General features: G+C 37.7%; 1 protein-coding gene across 4 annotated transcripts in view; it reads right to left on the bottom strand.

Moving 5' to 3' along the window:
• The window catches only part of FKTN (fukutin), a 62283-nt gene that overhangs the window by 24642 nt on the left and 23982 nt on the right, over positions 1-13659 (bottom strand). For all 4 annotated transcript variants that reach the window (XM_032307898.1, XM_032307899.1, XM_032307900.1 and 1 more), the window contains exons 4-7: positions 13205-13408; positions 9233-9510; positions 8441-8573; positions 968-1097 (exon numbers count right to left, since the gene is read on the bottom strand). In XM_032307898.1, coding sequence (XP_032163789.1) covers positions 968-1097; positions 8441-8573; positions 9233-9510; positions 13205-13408 — 745 coding nt within the window. The remainder of the gene's footprint in view (positions 1-967; positions 1098-8440; positions 8574-9232; positions 9511-13204; positions 13409-13659) is intronic.

Genomic DNA, 13659 nt, shown 5'->3' on the forward strand with positions numbered 1-13659 from the left:
TTTAAAAAAAAAAAAAGTTAAACCTTAAAGCATATATCACATACATATGTGAAATGTATTTTTTTTCTTGGCTTACTCTGACTATAAGCTCCATGACAGGAAGAACACATGAATTTCCACAAAGCCTAATAAAGAAGATAACCATATATTCCAGTTTACACCTGTCACACCAACATTATTAATGGCATTCCTTTTCACTCTCAAAAGACTCTTGAATTGGACAATAAATTATATGGTAACACTATAAAAACAGGAGAATTAATTTTGTATAAATAAAGTTATAATCAAAAAAGAATACAGTTAAGACCAACTACAGTTATAAATAAGAGGGAATAAAAACAACAGAACTTAGATTCTAAAGAATTCTAAATTCCAAGAAATTCAATCTAACATATAGTGGAAAGAAATTCATAAATCTTTCTCTGATTCTAGTCGCATAAGGACTCTAGAAATGTCTAGTTTTCCCCATCTCAGGATGAGTGGAATGTGGTAAGGCCGTGATGTTCAACCAGTGAGAGCATCAGTGACCTGGAGAAGACTTGTGCGAAGACCTTATGACACCCCTTCAGTCTTCCTCTCATTTGTGTGGTGTGTAAGTGAAGAAATAGAACAGAGGTTTTGTTTTTGTTTTTGTTTTCTAATGGCAGAACAATCTTTGGGACAGAAATAATAAAATGCTAATCCAAGGATTGCCTCAAGATCAAATATAGTCTACACGTTCTGAGATAAGTTTTATACATGACTTACAGTTTTTGGTAAATACAACATGGCCTTCCTAACTCTCTTTTATGTTTCTGAAATTAATTTCTTTAAAGAAATCAATAAATGCCTGCTCCATGCACTACGTTTATTGTTGTAAGTATGACACTTCAGATATCACTGATGTTTTGTCATCTCAGGCAGTCATCCCTAAAGCCAAAGAGGATGAAAAGACAAAAAGACAAATGTAAAGCAACAAGAATTTTACCTAGACAAGTTCCACTGCTCAGCCAGAACCGTACTCCCAATTTCTTTAATGTTTTGGCTGCCAGTTGCAGTAATTCTTTTGCATTCTTCCGAAAGGCCATAGCTTCCACAGTGTTATCATCAAGGTACTGCTACAGATAAAACAAATGGTCAGTTATTACAGCCATTTCTAAATTGCTAGAAATATCTCCATGATATCTAAATTAAATCGGACATCTAATTAAATCTAAATTAACCCCATAGTGTGCATATTTTTCTATTATTAAAAAAAAACAAGTTTCAGAGTTTCTTGTTAGTTGCCTATCTATGAGACTACAGGAGCAGATTCTAGAAAAGACAAGTTAAAGGGCAAGGAGTATAACCAGAACTCCCAAAGGCTGAGACTTACACGTTTATGAACTCCCTTCACATCACAATTTATCAGATAGGACAGTGAGAAGAAGACTAATTCTGAGAGCTATAAGCATATCTGAACAAAATGCACTTAGTACCATTTTCACGATTCACTGATCCAATTGGTCTTTAGAGACTATAGAGTATAAAAGAAAGAGCCTGGGATTTTGATTCAGATTATCCATGTTCGAGTCTAGCCCCGCTTCTTTTTAGCTGTGATGCTGGGTGTATCACCTCAGAAGAACTTAGGCTCCATGAGGAAAGTGACTTCATTTTATCACTTTATCTCAAGTGCCCGGAGCAGCACCTGAACATCTGCTGAATGAGTGAGAGAATGAAAGAGCAAACCTCTCTTAGATACGATTTCCTCATCAGTCACTAAAGGACAATAATTACACTTTGTAGGACTGCTGTGGAGAGTTAATGAGACAATGGATGACAGAAAAATGGCTCATAAATTATGAAGTTCTACACAAATATTATTATTATCATTTACCTAGTCATCCTTTTCTAATTTTCTTCATTTTTAGGGTAGTCTACACTGAGGAAAACACTATAAATTTAGTGATGCTTCTCTATCTATGACTCAAAATCTAAACTTCTTCACATGGCAGACAAGGACATTTGCATTCTGGTCCCTGACTACTAGTCCGGTCTCATTGCCACTGTCCTCACACTTTAGAACACAGCAATAACTTCTACCTCCCCAAATATTCTACAACTTTTCAAGCCTCTGTGCCTTTATACATGTTTCCTTTATCTGGAGTGCTCATGACTAACAAAATCTTTCAGTTCTACCTTTCGAAAAGCATTTCCTAATTTTCCTATGAGGATGTATTCATTCTCCCAATGCTACCCTTCTGTTCAACATTTAGGGAGCAAAGAATAATATTTGTCCTAGATATAGACAAAGATGAAGGAATCTGTCTAATGAGTTTATAACAGTTACCACTTATATACACTTCCACTATAATTCTTTTTTTAAATTTATATTGTTGGTTTTATTAATGTTTCCTCCACTAGGTTGTAAAGATGGTTCCTGGAGGGCATGTACTAAACCTCCCCAACACCGTATGTACAAATCTGGAATGGTGCCTAATACATAATATGTGAGTATCACATAGTAATAAATGGGTAAATGAATAAATGACTAAGCCCCTCCTGCATTCGCCCCTGTCTGTAATATCCTATAATAACCTGTCATTCTTTTACAATATAGCAGAAGAAAATACAGTTGCTGGAGAGACTCTAAGGATCTTAAGAAAAAAGTAACCCTAGGAAGAAAGTGGGATCCCAGAAGATAAGTTGCCTTCTCTCTAGAACATACAAATCCTATAGGATGTCTTCAACATGAAAACATTCTCAAAGGCATAGCTTCTCTTAGAACACATGGTTGGAATGGGAGGCAAATGTTCTTATCCTGGATGTGGTAGAAAACACTGAAGATGCATGATTTAGTCTATGCTCAGCCAATAATGACTGTGTAGCACACTGAAACCTCTTTTTTTTTTTTTTTTAATTTGTTAAAGGCAAATACATGCCTTATTTCAAAGAGTAACTGAAAAGGTCAAATTAAGTAACAGACATGAAAACGCTATGCTTGATAAAAATATTACTCTGATAGTTATGTCCTACTGAGACTGCCCCTGCACAGACATACTCTTACCTCTGATATACCTTTCGTAGCATGATACTCCCAGAAATTCCATTTCTTAGAACTGACTGCACATATATTAAAGTGTATACACCTATAAACATTTTGCATCTGTTAGGGATTTTTAAAATTGTAGTATGAATGTTTTTTTCTACTTAAAAATGTCTTTTATCAATCTTGGGCTTATCACACCTCTAGAAAAGGACAAAATCCTAATTTAAACATCATGTCCATTTGATCTTTGCTATTCAGGTAACCTTTCTCCAGACTTCCCCCAAAATATAGACTGGAAAAAAATAACCCATTTATTTTACAGATGAGGAAATTAGGACTTAGAAATTTTTCCAAAGTCTCAGAAAATAATTAGTAGAAGAAGGAGGATAATATAGCTCTGTAGCTATCCGTAGGCCAGGTGTCCAGATAGTTCCATATTTCCCTCTGGTTTTTCACCGGAATTCAAGAGACTGGACTTAAAGTCATTAATTATTTTTTGACGGTTACTGCTAAAACAAAACCAAGTTCAAGAAAACGTATGTTATCCTACTTCTAAACTTCTTGGTAGACTAAGAAAATAAAAGTAAATGAAGTAAGCCAAGAGAGCATTTCTTCTCCTCCCTTCCTGAACTGTTCAATACTAGAACTATTAGGTAAGGCAGAGCAAGAAAAGGCACATGGGTGGCCTGGTATGGGTATCAGAGCCTGAGCAAGTAGTGAGGAAATCCACATGGAGAGGACACCCCCTCCATGTCCAGTGTGGGGAGTCAGAGCCTGAGCAGTTTGAGAAGTGTGTCCACAGATGGGGGCACCACAGAGGGAGATTAGCAACATTCAAGCAGCGTGAGGAGAGCAACCATATGGGAGAGGGGACAGAAGCAATGACAGGAGATTGAACAAATAAGCAAATATATTAATAATAATAGGAGTCAAGTTTCTCATTGTTTGAGAAGGGAGTCATAAATAAGGAAACAAACCCTATGCTATTTAACTGAAACATGAAGTAGTTGGACTGGCTATCTCACTGTGAATTCATGAATCTTGATAGATAGATGGATATAGAAATAAACACACACACACATACACACTGTCACTGAGAGGGCCTGTGTGCAACAAAAACCACATAGCAATGAGCACACCTGGCATCCAAACCTTGGCTTCTAAAAGGAACCAGGACTTGGAGAAATGGCTGATTCCAGTGTTGTTGCAGGGAAATTACAAGATGGACCTAGAGCATCTTGCTCCAAAGAGCAAAAAAGTACTCAAAAAATAATGAAGACATGTTAAAAAGACACGGAAACCATCATGAAGAAATTCCCACTGGCCAAACAGGGAACAATATGAGGATCAAAATAAATAATGAAAATAAAGGAGGCGCCTGGCTGGCTCAGTCAAAAGGGCATGTGACTCTTGATCTCCAGGTTATCAGTTCAATCCCCACGCTGGGTGTAGAGATTACTAAAAAAAATATGAATTAATTAATTTTTTTAAAAAGAAAATAATGGACTATAACCTATTGAATAAAATAGGAAACCCGAGTTCAGACTGATGTAAACAGCTACACTGAAAGATTGATAAGGATATGGACAATTACTTTTTTTTTTTAAGATTTTATTTGTTTCTTTGAAAGACAGAAATCACAAGTAGGCAGAGAGGCAGGCAGAGAGAGGAGGAAGCAGGCTCCCTACCGAGCAGATAGCCCAATATGGGACTCGATCGATCCCAGGACTCCAGGATCATGACCTGAGCAGAGGCTTTAGCCCACTGAGCCACCCAGGCGCCCCTATGGACAATTACTTTTTAAGAGACAGAGAACACATGCAGTAGTAGGGGGGTGAGGAGGAGTCGAGGGAGAATCTTAGGCAGGCTCCATGCCCAGTGCAGAATCTGATGTGGGACCCTGAGATCATGACCTGAACTGAAATCAAGAGTCCGACACTTCACTAACTGGGCTACCCAGGAGCCTGAGGATATTGACAACATTTACCTGGTTTTAAGGTACCTTCGGGGCACTAGATAGCTCAGTAGGTTGAGCTTCTGACTGCTTCCGGCTCCTATCATGATCTCTGGTACACGAGATGGAGCTCCATGACAGGCTCCGTGCTCAACAGGGAGCCTGCTTGGGATTCCTTCTCTCTCCCTCTGCCCCTCCCCACCTCTCGTGCATGCGCTCTCTCTCTCTCTAACAAATGAACCTTTAAAAAAGATTCCTACCAAATTTTTATTAGTTACAAAGGAAAAAACAGAAACTTAACAGGGATGAAGCTAGAGATACCACTTTAATCCAGTGCTCAGTGTGAATATCAACAGTAACGGGACAAATCACAACCATGCAGCACCTGACAGGATGTAATGAGAAGAGCACAAAATCACTTCTGCGTTATTCCTACTACAGGTATATTACCTGAGGAAAACCCAGACAAACCTCAAAGAAGGGACAATCTACAAAATATCTGGCCTGTAAGCCTCAAAAGCATCCAAGTCATAAAAGTTTAAAAAAGGACTGTGAAATCATTACAGACAAGAGGAAACTATGGAGAGAAAAATTAAATACAGGGGGCCCCTGTGGCTCAGTCAGTTAAGTGACTGACTCTTGATTTCCGCTCAGGTCATGATCTCAGGGCCTTGAGATCAAGCACAGGGTCAGGCTCCACACACAGTGCAGTGCCTGCTTGGGATTCTTCTTCTTCTCCCTCTCCCTTTACCAACCCCCCCTCCACACTCACATTCTCTATCTCTCCCTAAAATAAACAAAATCTTTTTAAAAAGAGAGGGAAAAAGAAAGATTAAATACAACACGTGATTCTAAATTCTTTTACCATATTTTACTCTGAATGGATCCTTTTATTACATAGTAAAACTTGAATGGGATTAAATGGTGATAATCTATGTGTTAACTTCCTGATTTTTTTAATTAAGACAATGTAGGACAATGTTCTTGTTTTGAGAAAATACTAAATTATTTGAGGTTGTAGGATACATAGTCACCAACTTATTCCCAAATGGTTCAGGAAAAAGTTATTTGTATTTTATTTATAACTTTCCTGAAAGTTTGAGAATGTTTCCCAATAAAAAAAAATATTAGATATAGAAAGAAGGTTGTTTTATGAGCTCTAATAGATTAGTTCATTGCTGATTATACACGAGGCATTATATTTCAAATTGTTTGGCGCCATCATGTGTTCAAAGTTAAGTATACTCACTTCAATTTGAAAACTGACCCTCCCGGTACTTTTAAACGATGATGAAGAATGAAACATTTAAGATAATAAGAATAAAGAGTTATCAACCTAATTAGGCACCCCACATCAGTCATACCAATACAACAGGAAAAGAGAAAAGCAAATTAGAAATCACAAGTATACCTTACTGTAAGAAAAGGACACACATGATCCTACTATAAATATAAACCTCCAATCAGGATTACGGTCTCCAGTATGATGGTACTTTTCAGCAAAACCATGAGGCTATATATGATAAGCCCTCTGAGCATCTGTCATTCATATCCTTTACTCAAATGCTGATTGAGTGTTTGACTGAGAATTTAAAAAGCAAGAATGAAAATATAGAATTAAAAAAATTTGATACTATCCTAATAATGTATCAATATTCTGAAGCATTTTACATTTTATACTGCTTTCTCACAAAAATCAACGAAATGAGTCTGGGCAAATGCTTTCTAGGTAATGGAGTAGTCCTAATAAGTGTCATTAAAAAAAAAAAATCACTTGATTCAGATGAGCTGCTTATTCTCCATACATTTTTCCATAATTCTAGGATCCTTTCTTTGCACCAGATGCTATTCTAGATACTGGGGTTACAGAAGTAAATAAAGAAGATGCCTGTCATCAGTAAGTTCATGGGACAAGACATACATTCACAATTCACTGTGATAAGAGCTCTGACAGAGGTGGCAACAAAAAAAAAAAAAACCCCTTAAGGCCCAAAGAGTGAGTGGTCAAGTCCAAGCACCAGGCTGCATCTCCTCTATGTTCTGTTACTATTGTGTGATAAATGATAATCAGCACTTGCCTATGAGTCGGCCCATCCATCCACGCAGTTTGCCAGCTTTTCATCCATGAGGCTGACTGGGGTACATTTCACAGCTCCACGATTACAGATTTAAGGGGACGGGGTTGGGAAGACCCACCAGGAAGGCTGGCAGGCATCAGTCCAGGGGAATAACACAGCCTACCAGAAAAACCTTGCATTTGCGGGTGTGGAGCACTTGGCCAGTAATGATACAGCTGGTACTTCATTTCCCCATTCCGCTCCTATCCATGTGTCTACAGGTTTTTTGGAAGGGAATCCCAGAAAATAAAGGGCAAGTAGAAGGATTAGGGTACTAAAACCCCTCCATAAATCTGTTTTTATTGTATTTCTGTTTCCAGTCATATCTTAGAGCTGAACCTTCATGTCTCTCCAAATCATCTTTACATTACAAGGTCAGCAGAGTGCCTGGGAAACAGGCTTTCAATAAATGTTTATTGAATCGAAAGCTACAGCAGCAGAATAAAGTAAAGTTCAAAAAGCACTGGTCTCTGTGTAGCATTTACCTTCAAAAATCTTCATAAATACAAAAAAATTCATATTCATTGCCAGCCCTAAGAGAAAAACTGTATTTTCCATGAAATCGTTCCCATATCTACATGCTCTGTCTTCTACAGCAGCTTCATCCTAATGGGGGTGGCTTCAAGAACACACCACCTTTGATAAAGCAAATGGCATATCCCAACTGAAAGCAGAGCCAGTGCCAAACCTACCAAAAGTCTATCCAAATAAAACAATGGCTCCATAAACATTGTACCGTTCAAATAGAGAAGAAATCATTTTTTTTTTTAAAGATTTTATTTATTTATTTGAAAGACAGATCACAAGCAGGCAGAGAGACAGACAGAGGGAGAGGAAGGGAAGCAGGCTCCCTGCTGAGCAGAGAGCCCGATGTGGGGCTCGATCCCAGGACCCTGAGATCATGACCTGAGCCGAAGGCAGAGGCTTTAACCCACTGAGCCACCCAGGCGCCCGGGAAGAAATCATTTTTTAAGGTTAATGTTTAATCTACTTTAGGGCACCTGGGTGGCTCAGTTGGTGAAGCGCCTGCCTTCCAATCATGACCCTGCAATCCTGGATCAAGTCCTGCATTGGGCTCCCTGCTCAGTGGGAAGTCTGCTTCTCCCTCTGCCATCCCCCTGCTCATGCTCACACTCAATCTCTCTCGCAAAAATAAATAAATAAATAAATAAATAAATAAATAAATAAATCTTTAATGTACTTAAAAAATTAAAATAAAACAATCTAGAAGAAAACAGATGAATCAAAAATATGTTTTCTTACTGATTTTCCATAAGTCCCTTCATTTCCTACCCCTCCCCAGAAATATTAAAAATAAACACATGTCCTTTAATTTAAAAAGTACATTTGATTATTTCTAACCTGAAAGAATGCTCGAGCTTCTTTATACCTACACTCAATAAACCTAGAGTGTGGTATTTCTTCTAGAAAGCGCACTGGATCTTTTGGGATGAAAACTTCTAGTCCATCAATAGTAATTTGTTGCAACTCTGGCCTGAAAACAAAAGTTAAGATTTATTACAAGGACTTAACCCAGAAAACTGGCAGCCTCTTCAAAATATACAACATAAGTAAAACAGCTAAACATCAAGCACATTTTCCTCAGTTAACCTCTGATACCACTTTTTAAGATCTACTCTCTCAGTAACTTTTAAATATATAATACAGCCCTGATAGCTATAGTCACCAAACTGCACATTATACCCCCCGGAACTTATTTCTCTTATAACTGGAAGTTTGTACCTTTTGACCATGTTTACTATGTAAGCATATATCCACGAACATATTTTCTCCTCTGCTTGTACTTTTTATAATCAAGAGTTGTACTATTTTACATCTTGCTTCTGTCACTCAACATTGTAGAATTCATCTTTATTGTTACGCAGAGCACTAATTCATTTATTCCATGCTCTACAATATTTCATTGTATGAATATACAATGTTTGACGGCATTGAGAACAATGTTGTTATGAACATTCTTATATCTATTTCCTGATGCACATGTCCATGAATTTCTTCCCAATGAACATTAAGATTTCAAAACTGGTTTGTGTGAATTACATATTAGATTTAATTACTAAGTGTAAACAAAGAGTAAGAATTCATGACTGAACAACAGAGGTTTCAGAACACCTATTCAGATCCTGAATTTACCTGTCAAAAGCTCCAGGATAACGACCAAATTGTAACTTTCGAAAAGGAACAAATTTTCTATCCATGTGTCCTTTGAGTCGTAAATGGCCATGCCAGAGGTAGTTGCCACTCCTCTCATGAAAGACCACCAAGTGGATGGCATGACTGGCCAATCTGCAGATATAGTGCAGGGGAATTTCAGTTCCAGAAAGTGAGTCTATCCCATCTAGCCGGGGATCTTTGCTCTCAATCTTTAGGCATTGAAATCCCATATTTTCAGCTATCCGAAACCAGCCTTCCTAAAAACCAAAGAAACATCAAGTTTAAATATTAACCAAATACTGGTAGCAAAACTAAAATGATTCTTATACCGAATTAAGCCACACATATTTTTTTGCTCATCTGCTCTTTGCCCAAAGATTTCAAACTAAGAGTGGGGGAAGGTGGTGGTGGGAGAATAAAGGAGAATACCAAAAAGGGAAACTACATAGCTTGGTGGACATGTTCAAAGACTCCCTTTATGCAAATTAATACCAATTTCTCCCTTGGAAAGAGAATGCTCAGGTTAGTGTTCTCTGATTAAGATCTATAAAGTAAATGCTAATGTAAGGATGACACTTAAAATAAAACTTGTAATTTTTTTTTTTCTTAAAGACTTTATTTATTTATTTGACAGACAGAGATCACAAGCAGGCTGAGAGGCAGGCAGAGAGAGAGAGAGAGAGAGAGAGGAGGAAGCAGGCTCCCTGCTGAGCAGAGAGCCCAATGGGGGGCTTGATCCCAGGACCCTGGGATCATGACCTGAGCCGAAGGCAGAGGCTTTAACCCACTGAGCCACCCAGGTGCCCAAAACTTGTAATTTTCAATTTAACTTCTATTAATCTCTTATCTTCAAAAGTGCTTCATGGGGTGCCTGGGTTGCTCAGTCATTAAGCATCTGCCTTTGGCTCAAGTAGTGATCCAAGGGTTCTGGGATTGAGCCCCACAACAGGCTCCCTGCTGGGCACAGGGCCTGCTTCTCCCTCTCCCACCCCCGGCTTGTGTTCCCTCTCTTGCTGTGTCTCCCCCCGTCAAATAAATAAATAAAACCTTTAAAAAAAAAAAAGAAACTGCTTCAAAAGAGTACTTTCATCTCATAGTTTATATCCCAGTACCTTCAACTGCTACTTCAACAGAAGTCTACCATAATGCAAATCATTAGAAAACAGACAGACTATGGGGCGCCTGGGTGGCTCAGTGGGTTAAAGCCTCTGCCTTCGGCTCAGGTCATGATCCCAGCGTTCTGGGATCAAGCCCCGCATCGGGCTCTCTGCTCAGTGGGGAGCCTGCTTCCTCCTTTCTCTCTCTGCCTGCCTCTCCGCATACTTGTGATTTCTGTCAAATAAATGAATAAAATCTTTTAAAAAAAGAAAAAGAAAAAGAAAATAGACTATGAAACAAAGTGTATTTTCCAACATTATTAGTTATGGTATAAATCTCATGTAACAAGATTAATCTATATTGTAGATTTTTAGTTCTAATATCAACAGCCAGTGCTATGGATGATTAAATAGTATTAATTATTGAGAACACCTGAGATTCTAACAGAACTTTATAATTTCCAAGCAACTTTTATTACCATTATGGTATTTACATATGACATCCATCTTATAAAATAAGTAGCACAGGTACGCTAGATTAAAAAGCAGACTCACAGAAGTCTAAAAAACCGAAATTAATAAAAGGCAAAGCCAGTGCCAGTATTTAGGTCTTATCCAACCAAATCTAAGGTTCTTTTCATTCTTTTCTTTTTTTAAGATTTTATTTACTTGAGAGAGAGACAGAGAGCTCACAAGCAGGAGGGAGAAGCAGGCTTTCTGTGGAGCAAGGAACCTGATGTGGGGCTTGATCCAGGGACTCAGGATCATGACCTAAACCGAAGGCAGATGCTTTACTGACTGAGCCACTCAGGAAGCCCATGGTTCTTTCTATTCTTAATACTACCTCTTTAGTCTATATTTATATAATGGACCTGAAGCTCTTTCACATTCATTATCTCATCTGATGTCCCTAGAAACTATTTGAAGTTAGAAAGGAAAATATTATTGTATCTAGTCTATAGTTAAGGAAAACAAAGCCCTAAGTGGTAATATCAGACTTTAGTGTTATTAAATTACGGAGCTGTGTTTGTAAGTTTATCATCTTAAAAGCCATAGCATTCATAAACATTCTCCAAGACTACATTATTCACATCACTTACTGCTTTTGAATGTTGTCATTTGGATTAGGTGTAACTTCATCCATGCTCTCATTTCATTACAGACACAGACCTCTATCATAGTACTGATTATACTGCTTTTTAATTGTTTGTTTAAACTCTATCGGGCGCCTGGGTGGCTCAGTGGGTTAAGCCGCTGCCTTCGGCTCAGGTCATGATCTCAGGGTCCTGGGATCGAGTCCCACCTCGGGCTCTCTGCTCAGCGGGGAGCCTGCTTCCCTCTCTCTCTCTCTCTCTGCCTGCCTCTCCATCTACTTGTGATTTCTCTCTGTCAAATAAATAAATAAAATCTTTAAAAAAAAAAAAAAATAAAAAAAAAAATAAACTCTATCAATAAACTACAAGTTCCTCAACCATAGGAATCAAGAGTGAGTAGTACCCAGCAGGTCAAAATAGATATTTGTTGTTACTGTTGTTCATATTGTTACATGTGAAAAAGTGTTAATTCTGGTAGAGAACCCTAACCAAGCAATAACAAATGTCTTCTTTATGGATAGAGTTAAACTGTGTCTTGGTCAAAATAATGTGGAGGAGGGGAACCTGGGTGGCTCAGTGGTTCAAAGCCTCTGCCTTCGGCTCAGGTCATGATCCCAGGGTCCTGGGATCGAGCCCCCAGTTGGGCTCTCTGCTCAGCAGGAAGCCTACTTCCCCCATCTCTGCCTGCCTCTCTGCCTACTTGTGATCTCAGTCAAATAAATAAATAAATAAATAAATAAATAAATAAAATCTTAAAAAAAAAAAAAAGAATGTGGAGGAAATACCACATAATACTTCTAGGCCTGGCCTTACAATCTTCATAAAATCTTCCACACTTTCTCCCTTCTGATCTTTTGCTTCTTCCACCAGCTACGGTCCTACTGGTTTTTGCCAATTCTGGCACATTCTCTTTCTTCTAAAGGACTGGTGTTCAAAGCAAGTGGTACTGTATCCAAGAGACATTTAAAAATGTGGACAGGGGTGACTGGGTGGCTCAGTTGGTTAAGCGTCTGCCTTTGACTCAGGTCATCATCCCAGGGTCCTGGGATGGAGCCCATGCCAGACTCCGTGCTCAGGGGAGTCTGCTTTTCCCTCTCCCTCTGCCCCTCCCCCCACTCATACTCCCTCTCTCTCAAATAAATAAATAAATAAAGTCTTTAAAAATAATCTGTGGGCATATTTTTGATTATCATAATGATTGAGGAAGACACAACTGGCATTTAGAGGCATGGGTGAGGAATACTAGATATCCTACAATCTAAAATACAAAAATCTGCCCCGTGTCCTGAATAATCTCAAATGTTCTATCAGGGAGTCCTGCAGTGATAACCTTGTTCATAATGATCTGAGTCTCTATTTCCCAGGATTGCAATAGCTATGTTAAAGGAGAGATAATTTTACTCTTCTGTTGTTGGAAACTTGTTTACTATTTTAAAAAAACCACATTACTAACAATATCATTCATAATGAGTCTATATTTGATGCTAATCATATTTAATAATCCTACTGAAAAGTGCAACCATCTGAATTACTTCATTATGCTTTCTAATGTAGTCATGACTAAATATTTACATACTGAAATAAACATTTCCTTTTATTTTTAATTTATATAATAGTTAAGACCTTATATTGACTTAGTGGATTATGTGTGTAGACAGGTTATAATTTCTATGAACTTTATTTTTTACTTTTTAAACTCGTTTAACCCCACACTAATTTGTAAAAGACACATTCTATTATCTAAAAGCCAATCATATTACCTCATTCTTCCATAGATGATACCGTAGTGCAAACGCAGTAAAGTCCCTTGGAACACAGAAAAACTTGCATTCTGAAGTGGAGCCATGAGAAGTATTTTTTACTTGTTCAAAGTCTTTATTAATCAATTCCAGAATCAAAGGATCAATAAGGAACACTGGTACATTTTGGCTGGATGTTAGCATAATAAATTTTTTAACTGCACGCTGTTTGAGAGGAAAAGAATCCCTTTAAATCTTCTAAACCAATACAACAATCCATCTTATTAAATTTTTATTAATTTTATAAGAATATATATGTATATATATATATATTTCACTCAGTAGATTTATAATACAAGGTAAAATATGCTATAACAAAAATATATGCAACACACTATTAGAGAACAGTAAGCTACTAACTAATTATATATCAAAAGAGTAACAAAATCTTTATAGGGGAAGTTGTATCCTAAATG

Source organism: Mustela erminea, chromosome 12 (genome assembly GCF_009829155.1).
Source record: "Mustela erminea isolate mMusErm1 chromosome 12, mMusErm1.Pri, whole genome shotgun sequence".
Classification (NCBI taxonomy): Eukaryota; Metazoa; Chordata; class Mammalia; order Carnivora; family Mustelidae; genus Mustela; species Mustela erminea.